Consider the following 13,840-nt stretch of genomic DNA (forward strand, 5'->3'; position numbering starts at 1 on the left):
TACCCCTGCAGCCAAACACCACCAAGTGTTTCTATAAATAAAAAGATCAATAGTCAACCAGGATGCCAACAAGAACGACACCGAGGGACCGGAGCGGCGGTGTGCTGATCGAAATCTGCTGACACAGCTGCTGCTCAACATAACTCGGGGAACTGCAGCAATAAAACTTCTCTGTTCTGTCACTCCTTACAATTAGTCCCAGAGCACGCCGGTCATTTTCACCAACAGCACTCTCCGTAATTACTCCACTGCAGACACTAGACCTGCCAGCAGATTTTACATTCTCTAGTGCTTCATTAGGATTAGAAGAACCTAACAGGAAGCTTTATTGCGTTACTGGTTATTAACACACAGAAACTAGAAACACAACTAGGAAAAACTCTGATAACCATACACATATGCAGAAGGAGTAGGGAAAGCCTCCCTATTCTGTATGCCAAAAATGAAACAGAAGAATCTGAGCGTGGTCAACAGCAGTGTTTTAACTGGAATGTATAAAACACCCATCCCAACTCTGCTGTTTCCTCGCTGCTGGAAAGACCCACCTATCAGCACTGATCCAATACATGAAAAAGTTAAAAAAAAAAGTAGAAGGAAAAAAGTCAATTTAAAGCCTTATTTATTCATTATTACACAACTTTTCATTAACTGTGCAAATATAAATAGTTGTCTTCCTAAGTCACTTCTAAAAGACTTCAGTGGCACAATTCTTCCAAGCAGAAAATATTTTTCTGTTTGAAAATGTTTTCAATCCAGCAGTATTAACTGCTTATTTCAAAAAGAATTACTTCAAGCAACTTGCAAACGATTGGTGACACACTATTTAACTGCTGTTCTGGGTTAGAACATGATCCAGTGTCCCCAGTCTCACACACAATTCGAGTAACCCTGTTTTTCTGTCCCACTTAAATACCTGACTTGGAGGATTCTAGGCTTTGTATTTTGCATTACTGCTACCAAAAATATATTCACACTGGTCAGGGTAGGGAAAAAAAAAAATAAAGCTTCTGTACTCATTTCTCCTCCTGCCAAAAACACACCTGAGGATGTTCCCCAATTCTGTGAACAAACAGACGTATCAGATGTATCCTGCATTGATACCAACTTAATACTTCCATGGCTTCGTAATCAAGAATTTACAGGCATAAATCCCGTCCCAGGCTCCAGTCCAATTTGAAAAGTTATAACCTCCTCTGAGAAATTGGTTCTCTAAGGATTTTAAATATACATAATATTTACAATGGATAAAGGGAGTGGGACTTTCAGAACAGAAGAACACCCACAGAGGTTTCCCAGCAAAACGTAGTGCTTCAAGGAACCAGACAAGCAGCTGCGCCTTCAGGCTCTGTGTATTTTCTGTACTTATTTCAGAGATGAGATTTTACTAAACAGGCCCAAAATGTGCATGTTCCCTTACAACATGCAAGGTCTCTGCCTGCAGTAAGGGTCCTAACTACCTTTTCTACTTTGTACTTGTGTTGTAACTTACTTTATATACAAGCTGCTTCAATCCTGTACAACCTTAAGATATCAAAACCAAACACCATCTCATTCTTTCTCCTTTTTGTCCTCACTTCTCAACTTCACAGAGTTGTGCTGGGTACTCTGATAGGCTGGTGGGGATCACAAATGATGGGAACAAAGAAGGCTTTGTTCTTTAGGTTTCGGAGTGGACATGCTGCATTCTGCTGTACTCCCAGGTGTTCTTGCTATCCCGGTCACAGAGTACAAATCCACTCACCCTAACACACTGAGCAGTTTACTCTGCACATGGACTTACCTAAACCATGGGACGTGGACCATCCTGGAATGAATTTTCATTGGCAAAGCAACTAAAACATTAATACCAATTTGTAAAGAGTAGTACACAAACCCTCTCGGCATAAAGGGTTCATGAACGTACTCTGTATGTTCTATTTTCCCTCCACCTAGTTATTCTTAACCCCTTGACATGGGCTGAGAAAAAAAAAAAAAACAAAAACAAAAACAAACCCTGGGATTATGGCTTTGCATATTTGGCAGAAAAGCACAAGGAAAGTCTGGAGAACTATCTGACACTCACCAGCAAACTACTTCAACGTGGAAAAATGTTATAGCTTCCTACTTATCACAGAGAAATCACTGATACTGACATAATCTATATAACTAAATAATCTCTTTTGTTAAAAAAAAAAATAATAAGAGGGGAGAGCAAAATTTGCTTATTTACATATACTAAGTTTCACTTAACATTCAAATGGTCTCCTTCTCCACCAGAATTCTTACTTGCACTGCATACTCCGGATCCCCTGGCATTCCATTTGCCTAAGGTCACACCTTCAGAAAAAGAAAGGGTGGAGGGGAGATGAAATTAACCCTTGCCCCGATCGTCTGTCACGGGGTAAGGCACCCAGGGATAACTGCATCCGTTAATCCTGGTGGGAAAGCTTCATAAAAACAAGATAGAACCTGAACTAAACTTTCCCTGGTAATTCAATTACAAAGGAATTCTTAAGAACCACAGCAGTGAGACCTCCACCAGTTGGCGGTCCTTCATTGAGACTTCATCTCTGCAGAGATTAGTTACAACGAATGCCATCTATTTGGGATGTGAAAGATAACAACCAGACCTGTTTTAATTCTGCACGAGCAGAAATTCAATTGACTGGGAAACAGAAATTTACAGTGAGTACTCAGAGAGCGATAAACACAATGTGGTATTATTACTGCTTCCAAGTGAAAATCAACAAAGTTGGATGTGACACAACAGTTTTGTTTACAGAGTACTTTGAGGAGTTACCTTTTGTTCCCCCCCCACACCACTTAGCTGAAACAGGGGTACAGAATACTCCACTGCTATTCCCACAGTTCAAATTCAGAGGTGGTTCTTTGCTCATCCATATGCATCACACAGAACATCAATTATTAGAACTAATGCAAGTGTAGGCATGAATTTTGATTGGGGAAAATGAAAGCTGAGATTCCCAAAGTTGTGTGTGAAATTAAGCTTGATTACAGTTAAATTTAATGAGAACACTGCACTTAAGCCCCATTACAGTAACTGCCCGTCCTTTCTTACGTGCTTGTACATGGCCTAGCAAAAGGCATCTTAGGCCATCAGCAGGGCTGCACATACAGGGGAGGAAATACAGACCAGTGCTGATCTTTCCTCCAGTCACTCCATCTGTAATGCAATACTCATTTCCTCCTTTCCCAGGGGATTTTTTTTTTTTTTTAATGCATGCGCACAAACAAAATGTGGGAAAATTAATCAGAATTAAGACTTAGAACAACAATCTGATGGAAGATCGTAATAGTTTTTTACCCTGTTTTTAATAAGCAAATACACTTCTGTATTATCAATCTACAGGAACTATTCCTATACTTTTTTTTGGTGCAGTGATATTTCCCAAATTAACTGCACATGTGGTCTGAATAATGTCACTGCTACCTATTACTATGTCTGCCTTTTGTTTTGTTTTTTACCTTCTCTCCAGGCCAGCTTTGGAATTATCGAAAAATCAATCCAGAAATAAGAAGTATAACATGCAGCTAATGACTGATAAGCAGCATGAAAAGTTATTACATGATGTGAGTGCTGAGCACGACTAGAAAGCAGCTTTATATAGGAAAGGCTTAGGGAGACTTTACTTTCCACATACGTTGAACTCACCTGTACTGAGCTGCTGTGCACAGACATCTCCAGCTACTTTAAATGCTTTGTAACAGCACTTACTATGGCCCTGTGTTTTGTTCTGCTTACCAATAAAGCACTGAGGGAAAGGCACAGGATTGGAGTGTGTACGTGCACATTTTTAAAGACATCTTTTGAAACTAATTTCTAGCCATATAACCCTTAAGTAATTAAAATAATAAAGCCTTCCTACTGCCAGCTAAAGACAAGAACGTGCTTATCACACACAGCACAGATCAGACCTAGGGAAAGGCATGTTGCAAAGCTAGCCACCAGAGTGAGAAAGCCAAAGGAACCACTGCTTGTACATGGAAGGTACAAACTGTATCAACACATTCACCTTCCTACATCCTCCCAGCCATCACTGTGTTTCCACATAAGAGATGACAGCAGAGAAGTTTTTCTGTTAGGAAGCCCAGAATCAATGTCAGTAAGGTATTTATACAAGTCTACACGATCCAGTTCCTCAAACCACAAGGCCATGTATTGCTTTATTCTTATTCCCATTATAGCCTGAAGAGCCTGTGCCATATTTTCCAGTTACGACCTGCATATTTAATTAACATACACATTCAGCTTGAAGACAAACAACAACAGGTCAGTCTCAGCGAAGCAGGCAGCACTGTATTACATCCAATACCAGCACTGCCTAAACAACGATGACTTAAGCACAAGTCTTCAAAGGCCAAAGAGTTCTGCTTTCAGCAGTCAGGTATTTTTGACAGTGGGATCTCAGTCACTACTGCTCTGATTTGTGACCTCAAGGGGACGCAGAATTTGCATTCCTTTTACATTTGCAAATAGAACATAATCCCTTTTGGGATACGAAACAGCCAACATCTGCAGAAAGGTGATGCTATTGCAGCAAACAGCACTCACCTCCTGAAAAAGCGTAGACATTTCACAGACCAGACATGAGCTGGGACTTTGCATTTCACATTTGTGCCTGTCGGAGAGGAAGAAATCTCGCAGCAGTGGAGTGTGGGTAAGTGCCTGGACAATACAGTTCATAAAACATGTGTTCCCAAGATTGATTAGCCCTCGTAGACCTATAAAGACAGAAGGGGGAGGGGATGCGTAAGTATTAGTGTATTTAAGAAACAGTACATTTAAATTATTTGCATTTTCATGCCATTTTGACAGCAGTCAACAGATTTACTACACATGCATCGCTCCAAGAGCACAACTTTATGTTTAGGTAGGCTATTGGTCTCGATGCACTTAAGTCACAAGCTGCCACAAGCTTTCTCAACTAAACTATGATTTGTTTTTTTGGGCTTTATTCTTTTTGATTTAAATTCTTAGAGGAATGTAAAACTCAAAGAACAGCAACACCAACAGTGTTATTTTTGCAGAGGCTGTTTTTCCAAACATCGCCAAAACACACTCTGTCCTCCAGCCCGTACCCAAAGGCAATGACAACTGATAAACTGCTACAGCATGATACATTAAATCAGTCAGTTCTCAGATCATTTAAGAGGCTTTCCCCTCATGCAGGTCACAAAGTCAAAATAAAGTTTTTGTACTATTGAAATGCAACAAACATCTTCCTAATACAGGCAGCAAAAAAAACCCAGCCTCAATATAAGCAAAACAAAAAGCCAGGCTGTGACACCCAGCACAGACTTAGTGCTTCCTCCTTTTTGTTCAAAACCTGAGATCTGAACAAAACACCCTTGAAAAGCAACTCTGAACAGCGCTAGTTTCACTCACTCGTCTCAACTACATCAAACATTCATCTACAGCATACATTACAAAAGTCAATTTGGCATAAGAGGATTCATCACACCTTAAGTCAAACGTTCAGTAATGCCCAGAGACGATTTCTTGTGCTTGGAAACCAAGGTGCTTAAAGGAATGCTCTTTTGTTGCACAACAGAAGAGAGGTTAGGAGTGGGGAAAGCTTTCAGTCATTTGCAAAGTCTAAGCGAGAAGAAAAACATGCTCAAGTCCCTGAGTACTCTTCCAAGATGTTAACATACTGCCACCATACAGGAGTGCTAAACAAGATCACCAGGTGGACAAGAATGCTTATTTTCAATCATAAGTTAGCACTGAAACAAGAAAAAAAATGCATGGACATACACACACAATTTTGCTATCAATTTAAAACAAACGTGGTCCTCTCTTGTGATATAAACAGAATTCCTATATAAACCATGAATGAAAAAAAACTGCTTGAGAGAGAACAAAGAATTCCCTCATCATCCTACAGGGAAAAAAAGTATCAGCTGGCAGTGCTGTGCTAATTAAAAGTGGTGCAGTTCCCTTGCAGTACAGCAGACAGTGCTCAAAGGGCTCTTCAGCATCTTTCAGCAGGAGGAGGTGTGGTCCAGTTGCTATGTTACTGGAGAGAAACGACCCTACATCAGCTGGAGCTGCACAGAGCTGCAGGCAAAGGATACAGAGCCCTCTGAAATCTCCTTTTCCATATCTAATGAAACACTGCCCTCTTTCCAACAGCTTCCTGGTGCTTCTGTTTATTCACAAGGCAGGACAAAGTTCCTCATGTACATTGTAGTAACTGCTATTGGCCAGAAAGCTCATTGCAATCATTTGCTTTATTTTCATGCTGGGAGGCAACAAATGCGTACACAACGTTAATGAAGTGTTAAATAGTTAATTTGGTGTAGCAGCCTGAAATATGGTGTGATGCTGCAACTCTGCACATTGTACTACGTCAGTCCCCAATCTGCAAGTCTCTACAAACAATATCAAGCAGAAAGATGTTGATGCTGTGCAAGTGGAAAAATGCTCTGTCAGTATCTCCTGCCTACCTCTCCCCTTTATTATGTTTAAAACTTTCTGTTTTCATTTAAACCAAGCTGCACCAACAGATGCTTGTGAGGCTGTTGAGATACACTGGGGTACTTTGAGCAGAAAACTCTCTCACTATTTCTCCCTGGAAGACTTGATCCCCCCAGTTAGCAGCAGCATTTGAAGTCAGCCTGTGCAGCATAGAAGTGGGAAACCAGCAGGTCCATCTGCAGACTCACCCTATTTATTTTTTTCCTTGATATCTAGTAGAAAAATCACAAGTAAAAGCAAACACATAAAGGCAGCTTTTTGGAATCATTTATTAAACATCATTTATTACATGCCTGTGGCTGGACCTTGTTTCCCTGTGACCACAAGAAGAATCAGTCTTCCTCAAAGCTTCCACCAGACGACTAGTTACAGCTCCACAGGCTCTCCTGCTTGGTCTTCAGAGTCAGTCTTCCACAGGTTAAAAAAAAAGTAAAAATAAAACTGGAATGCTTCTTGTGCTCTGGCATCACTTGAATGAGCCAACACAAAATAACCTGAAAAACAGACAAGGCTGAAATGTGAATACCCCAAAACCCTTATAAAAATAAGGAAATAGTGAATGTAGTAAAAAATGAGAACTTACTTGACAGGAAAGGGAAAAAGATAAAGGAGCATACATGACTCTTATCCTTGAGGGAGCAATGACTGCAGCTGCTATACTGTCTCTAAGACTGACATCTGAAATGGAATGGGCACAATGCACTGAACTACAGCTAAGCTACTGCATAACTAATGGGAGCATCCTAAAAACATCAAATCTTGATGCACACACACTGAAGAGCTGACTGAACTCAGATTAACAAATTACCCTGCATGGGACTCTTATGGAAAAGGAATTTCATTGGAGGGAAGCAGCTAAACACTAAGTACACATAGTATTCTGGTCAATGCAATATTCAAAGTAAATGAGTTGTGTCTGCCACACCCTCTCCATTAATAAAGTCTGGCAATGTTTAACTGGAAAAGACAGCATTGAAACATATGGGTCATAAATTAAGAGAAAAATAAAGCGTCAAAATCTTAGAGCAGCCTACTTTTGCCAGTGTGAACATCAGTAGTCTCCACCCATATCTAATCACTTGACAGTACTTGTCTAAAGGGTGGGCCAATGCCAAGGATTCCCAGCAGCTCTAACTATAGTTACAAGGCTGTGGTATATTGCAGATTTCTGCCATATTTTTTAGTAGTAACTTTACCTCTGATTTTAGTTAACTGTTTTTGGAACAAGCAAGAGCAACCAGTGAGATACCTCAACAATAAACGTAGGTGCATGCTCTTGCAGTAATCCTATTTTGCCAAAAAGTACTACTTTCTTCTTAACTTTAGTGATAAAAACGTATGTTTTGGAAATAAATGCTTATATCATGACAAATTTATCCCGCTTAGTATTAACAAAAGAAAATACTTGGTCATAATCACCAGAGATTGTACATGACCACTATTTCCCTTCTGTCACATGCTGAACAGGTGGGGCATAAAAACAAAGCAGCAGGAATCCTACTGCAATGCCCTGAGCAGAGATAATCTCATGTAGGAATTTCCTTTCACACTCGCTCTCAAAGCTGGGTTCTGAGCAGCAGGCTTACCTCTGTCACCTTCAGTTCTTCCATCTTCTTCCAGTAATGGTTTTTGTTTTTCAAATGCTCAAAGCAAATGATCTGCAACGCTGGGCAAGCATGATGTTGTGATGCAGGAGTATCTAGAACAGCAGTTCTGTAAGTCCACCCATGCAGGTGAGATGAAAACATCAACACAAGATAAGGAAATTCCACTTCATAGGGGGCACAGGGGGGAGGTGGAAACGAGAGGACCACACATGGACACAAAAGACTGAAAACCAATCAGGTGCTTAACTGGCCCCTCCGAAGAGGTTCGTTTCAAAAGCTAGGATTGATGCTGGAATAGGAAGCAGAACAGATAAACCAGACTGAACAAATATAACCACAGAAATCTGCCATTTATTTGAGTGAAGATTCTGGAAGCAAAAACGTAGGTCAGTGTATAATGCAATTGTGACACAAATCAGGAAACTGTTCAGAACAACCAGCTCAAGATCTTTTGTACATTAAGCACAGGTCAGCACCACCTTAGAGTAATTTTCTGGCCCCAGCCCTCCCAGATCCCCATCTGGTGTCAGTGGCTCCCTCAAGCTCCATCAAATCGTATCAGAAGTCAGTGCAAGCTTAAGAAGTGCTCACTAAAATATTCAGAGGAAGGAAGTTCAACATAACCCTTGGAAATACAGTGCAGCACAGCAATAAACATTTTTAAAGTTTGTTTTTCCATCTTATGTTCATACAGCAAGAACTTATTTATAGTGCATCTTTCTGAAAACGTATCTCAAGGGAGAGCTGCCCTACTTCTTAGTACCTAAAGAGGGGAAAAAAAACCCCATACCTTCCAGCTTCAGGTACAAACCAGAACACACATTTCCAGAACGCAGCTGTTACAAACACGGGTCCCAAACAGCCAACACACCACCATTCTGTTTGCATGCCAGAAACAGCATAGCTTCTGCTAATGGGGTTAGTGACAGCAATTATTCTCAAAAGATAATCCCTTTTGAAAGAAAAAAAAAGTTCTACTAATTTCAGAGAGCAGCAGTATGCAAATAAATGAAACTACGAGAGCCTACACAGTAAGAACCGTGATGTTCTGTGCCATTGGTGGTCATCTGAGTAACCAAAAACCCATGATGTTTCAGTGAATTTACTCTGCAGTACTTCAGCTGAAGCATCCTTTCTCAGATCCTGCATGGAGCCCACAGAAGAGTCAAATTAGAACAGTTTTGTTCAAGGATGTTACAAACTCACTGATGACACTCACTATTCACCTTAGTGGAAAACAGCTTAATAATAGAACCAGACACTGTGAGCACTATGAAGAATAACTACTGCTAATAAGGAAAAAAATTGACCAGAGGACTTATTGTATCTGCTGCGTTATGAACGGTGCCATAAATCTCAAGTTTATCCACACCTACAGAGGCAGAAAGACAATCACATCAGATTGGAGAAAAGAAGAGATCACTTAGGAAAAATAGCATTCACATTCTAAATGAGAACCCATCTTTAATCTTGCAATTTCTGGCAGAAGATTTTGGATCACTGTATATTTTTTCATTACTTTTGAAATAACATATTTGTAAACAAAAAAAGTTCACTTATGTGTACAGAGATGAACTGTCCTTGAGTTGGTTTCCAACAGAAAATCCTGCAGTCCATCTACAAGAGATGGTACACCAGAGGAGAGAATGCTACACCATGAAGGGCACACGTACAGCAAAGTCATGAACTAAGTTGAACTAAGTTCAACGGAGTACTCCTCCTTGCACGTATCATCAGCACTAGAAGACAGGACTATTTAGATGGACGCATCACTCAACCTGCAAAGCTCTCTGTTCTGGTATGTCAGTGCTGTACAGCAGGTGGAATTCAGCCTCATTACTTGCCTGTTCATCTTATTACCACCACTACTCAGAGAGAAAGAAAGGTTGGTCAATTAGTTATCAGGGATTAACCAGATATGACTTCTACTAGAGCTGAGTAACAAACAACTCAAAAAACAAAACAAAACCCAGCCAATGAAAACAGACAACAAAAAACCCACCAGGAAATGCATCCTATGCACCAAAGCTGTAACCCTCACAAGATGTTCTGCAGTTTAGCAATGGGAATTTTGCCCAGTTGTTTGCTTTTGTCACGGTTGGTTTTGTTTGTTTGGTCCTGGCCAAGAGTTGTTTTGCTTTAGGAAGAGAGGCACTTCCTGACCTTTCAGCCTGCCAAACAGTTCAAACACAATAGCAAAACACAAAACACACATGAGCAACATGTCACTTTGTATTTGCCAGTTTCACTGTAAGAAAGATTTCCCTTTAAGCATTAGGACATAGGAGCACTGAAACGCATGCTCAAGCACTTCATTCAGGTTCACATGACAACCCGAAGTCTTTTGGCAGTAACTTCTGGCACATTTCTGTGGAGCTGTCCAGTTGCACAGTGACCTCAACCCCCATGCAGACCTTCCTGATTCATCCCTTCTTATGCTGTGCGAGGAATGCCATTCAAAACTTAACTGTTTCCACATTTTTTCCCTCTCAGAATGTCCAAAAAACGTTAACAGTTACCAATAAGTCACAGCCTACATTAAGCTGTCCAGACACAACCACAGCAATGGTTGTGGTATCTGTCCCATGCTTAGCAGTAGAGCTGAATTTCTTTGGCAGTGTGGATCCTGCCCCTCCTGACTGCACTGATCGCATTCGGCGTTTTTATTTAACAGCTTCAAAGTAAAATCACATAAAATGGACTTACAGAAATGATACACTGCATCAAAGTAGTATAAATGTAATTGGAAGACAGAGCAACTCTGTGTATTGGAGAATCTATGTAAAATTAAGTTCAATTAAAAAAGTATGGTGCAGTAAACAAATTCACAAACAAAAACTAAGAAGCAACAGTTATTACAGCAACCCTACCTAAGTGACACAACATTGCACTGTAGAGAAGAGGCAAATGGTACACTGTGAAACTCAACAAGCTCCTGATGAAGCCTGAAAGCCTTACTCTGCCCTGCTGACAGTAAGGCCTCCACTGATGACGTCCAGAACTGAGCATCCATTTTAAAGAGATCTATTCAACCCAGGCAAGGAGAAGGCACGAAAAGGAGTGAAAATCTGCATGAAATTAACACACGAGACTAGAGAAATAACTGAAGAACCCACTGGTGGAGTTAGTTAATTAAAAAGATAGTACTGATGGAGGAACAGACAAGCTGACAATTTTCAAAAACGTGAAAGGCAACTGCAAAGAGGACTGTAATTAACTCTTGTGGCCTACCCAAGCTATAATAATAATAATAAAAAAAAGACTGTGCACACAAGAAGTGAAATTTAATTAGATATTAAAAATAATTGTCTCACAGTTAGAAAACATTGCAACAGGGGAGCTCGGGACTCCCTACAGTTGGAGCTGCTCCAGAAGTAGCTCTCTCAGCTGTCAGAACTGGCCTCATACACATGACCCAGACTCACAGAAGGCATGAAGAGACTCCTCCACCTTTTCATTTGACCATGTGCATATCCAGATTAATATTACAGCGTGACACAAAACAGAAGAATCACCTCTGACAAAGCAGGGAAGGTGAGGGCATTTTCACCTGACAGCTCATCCAATCTATCAGCTCAGTGATGCCAAAGGGGATGCTCCCACCACACCGAGCTGGCACCTGTTTGGCTCCACGGTGAAATGATTTAACGTGCCAGTCTGGCAAGAAAAAGTAGTCTCACCTTGAGAGGGTTTGCATCACCTGCAGACAGTGACAAGCTTTTGACCCTTTAAGCAGGTTCACACAGCTCAGCAGAGGACAGAGCAAAAAGCCATGGTAATAGTCATGACAGGCTGCAGGAAATGTCAGTTCCAGAGGCAGCCAGCCCTCCTGCCCCCAGAACACCTCCACTGCAACACACCTCCAGTGCAGGAAATTGTCTGAAGCCATAGACTGAGCAGCAAAACAGCCACAGCCCTAATGCACATCTCGCTATTCCCACCATATGGCTCTGGAAAGCAACATTAACTGCCCTGCTGCCAGGAAAGGACAGAGAACCACTGCTGCTGGAAGCAGGGCTGCTAACTATTCCCAATGCCATTTTTAGACTACACAGATATTTTGCATATGAGCTTTTGCATTTGTGGCTCAGCGCATCTTTCATTCATTTTACTAATGCAAGAAAAAAAGTCAGAGGATAATACAGAAATCAGGCAGAATCAGGATCTGGTACTTCAAATCATTTCCTTCGTGTCATACTCGCTCATGTGAATCAAGGAAAAAGTTTGCATTTATGAGCAGCACTATAAATCAGTTCTGTAGGAGCTCAGCAGCAGCCATGAATCATTCTGTACTTCCAATTAAAAGCAGTGGCGTAATATCTGAACAAATCTGCAGTCAAGGCTCAGCATTTGTAGATATGGATTTATAGCTTATTTGAACACAGAATTTTTAGCAATGATATGGGAATAAACAGCAACAATGATGAGATTCAGTACAGTGGCTACCAAGGAGGCTTTACCAGAGAATCTGTCTCAAAGAGACAGGTTGGTCTTTCCACACTCACACAGACAGATCAAGCAACTTACTTATGATCAAACAAATGAAAAAACACAGCGTTTCAGACTATTATTGCACAGAAGATGAAACAAACTCCAAACCAGACACTGATTTCAGTGATGCCCAGAACAGAAGGTACTCATTAGTATAAAGATATGTGCATCTTGGAACCAACGCACCATTTTGGATGATGCCAAAAAATGAACTATTCCACAACCCAGACGAGTTCCCATTCTTTGCCATCTGATTTCACAGGCCTGTAAATACTCTGTGACTTCAGTGGTGGCTTCAGCATTCCAGCAACAATGACACGAAGCTGCACAGTTGCTCCTGGTAAAGCAATGGCTGGCTTGTATTTTAAGCATGAAGAATAATCTGAACTTAAAGCCAGGCAAAGGTCTTTTAATAAACTAGTTTAATCCTACCCTACATGAAAGCTTTATTCTTTGTAAGAAAAATTATACTTTTATGCCTGTCATTTATTGACTTCAATGTTTTTACTAACCATCTGCATCACAAAACTATTTTTATCTCAGGTGTTAAGAAAAACCAATGCATCACACGCTTAAAAAAATTAAAAAGCTATACAGCATAGACTCACTTGTGGCAATCACCTCCAACAAGCTGACTCTCTCAGTCAAAATGAGAGAAACATTAAGTTCTGCAGCAGAACTTGCACTAAACTTCCCTGAATTTCTTCAGTGGGTCTTGATTTGCCAAGACAGCCCTTTGTCCATTGTGCTTTGACTTGATCCAATCTCTGTCAGTACCTTGGAGGGGACTGAAACACACTGAGGAATGCATACATACAATCCAGATCCCAAGTTGTCACAATATGCAACAGAAGACAAATGCCTTTCGAACATAGCACCAGAAATTATCACACAGTGCTCTAACAATTAGCAGTGTCTTTGATTACCTGAGCTGTACGACACCTAAAGATCAGTCAGCTGGAGGACAACATGAAATACGATGCACACTCCAAGCACATACTGTCACATCAAGAGCTGGAGTGACCATTTCTGAGTCTGCAGGAGACGTCACACACAGGTACAAGCAGCATATCACATACTTTGATTAAGCAATGAAACCAGACCCCGTGCAACTGCAGTGCTCTTTGCACACTCAGATGTACAAAGCTGAATGGCTTTGAATAAAGACATGGAGGACCCCTAAAGCAACCATGAGAGTCAGAAAGGAGCTTGCCCTGTCTCAAACACCATACAGCACAAAGCTTAAGACACAAATGTCCTA

General features: G+C 40.8%; 2 protein-coding genes across 3 annotated transcripts in view; one reads left to right on the forward strand and one right to left on the reverse strand.

Annotated features, from left to right (window-relative positions):
- The window catches only part of TNFRSF13B (TNF receptor superfamily member 13B), a 159,624-nt gene that overhangs the window by 25,710 nt on the left and 120,074 nt on the right, over positions 1-13,840 (forward strand). The gene's annotated exons all lie outside the window — the stretch shown is intronic.
- Positions 1-13,840, reverse strand: part of USP22 (ubiquitin specific peptidase 22) — an 88,632-nt gene that overhangs the window by 19,730 nt on the left and 55,062 nt on the right. For both annotated transcript variants that reach the window (XM_065732845.1, XM_065732844.1), the window contains one exon: positions 4,553-4,722. In XM_065732845.1, the coding sequence (XP_065588917.1) occupies positions 4,553-4,722 (170 nt within the window). The remainder of the gene's footprint in view (positions 1-4,552; positions 4,723-13,840) is intronic.

This window comes from Cyrtonyx montezumae, unplaced genomic scaffold (assembly GCF_038088225.1).
Source record: "Cyrtonyx montezumae isolate F1298 unplaced genomic scaffold, pur_monq_1.0 scaffold_16, whole genome shotgun sequence".
Classification (NCBI taxonomy): domain Eukaryota; kingdom Metazoa; phylum Chordata; class Aves; order Galliformes; family Odontophoridae; genus Cyrtonyx; species Cyrtonyx montezumae.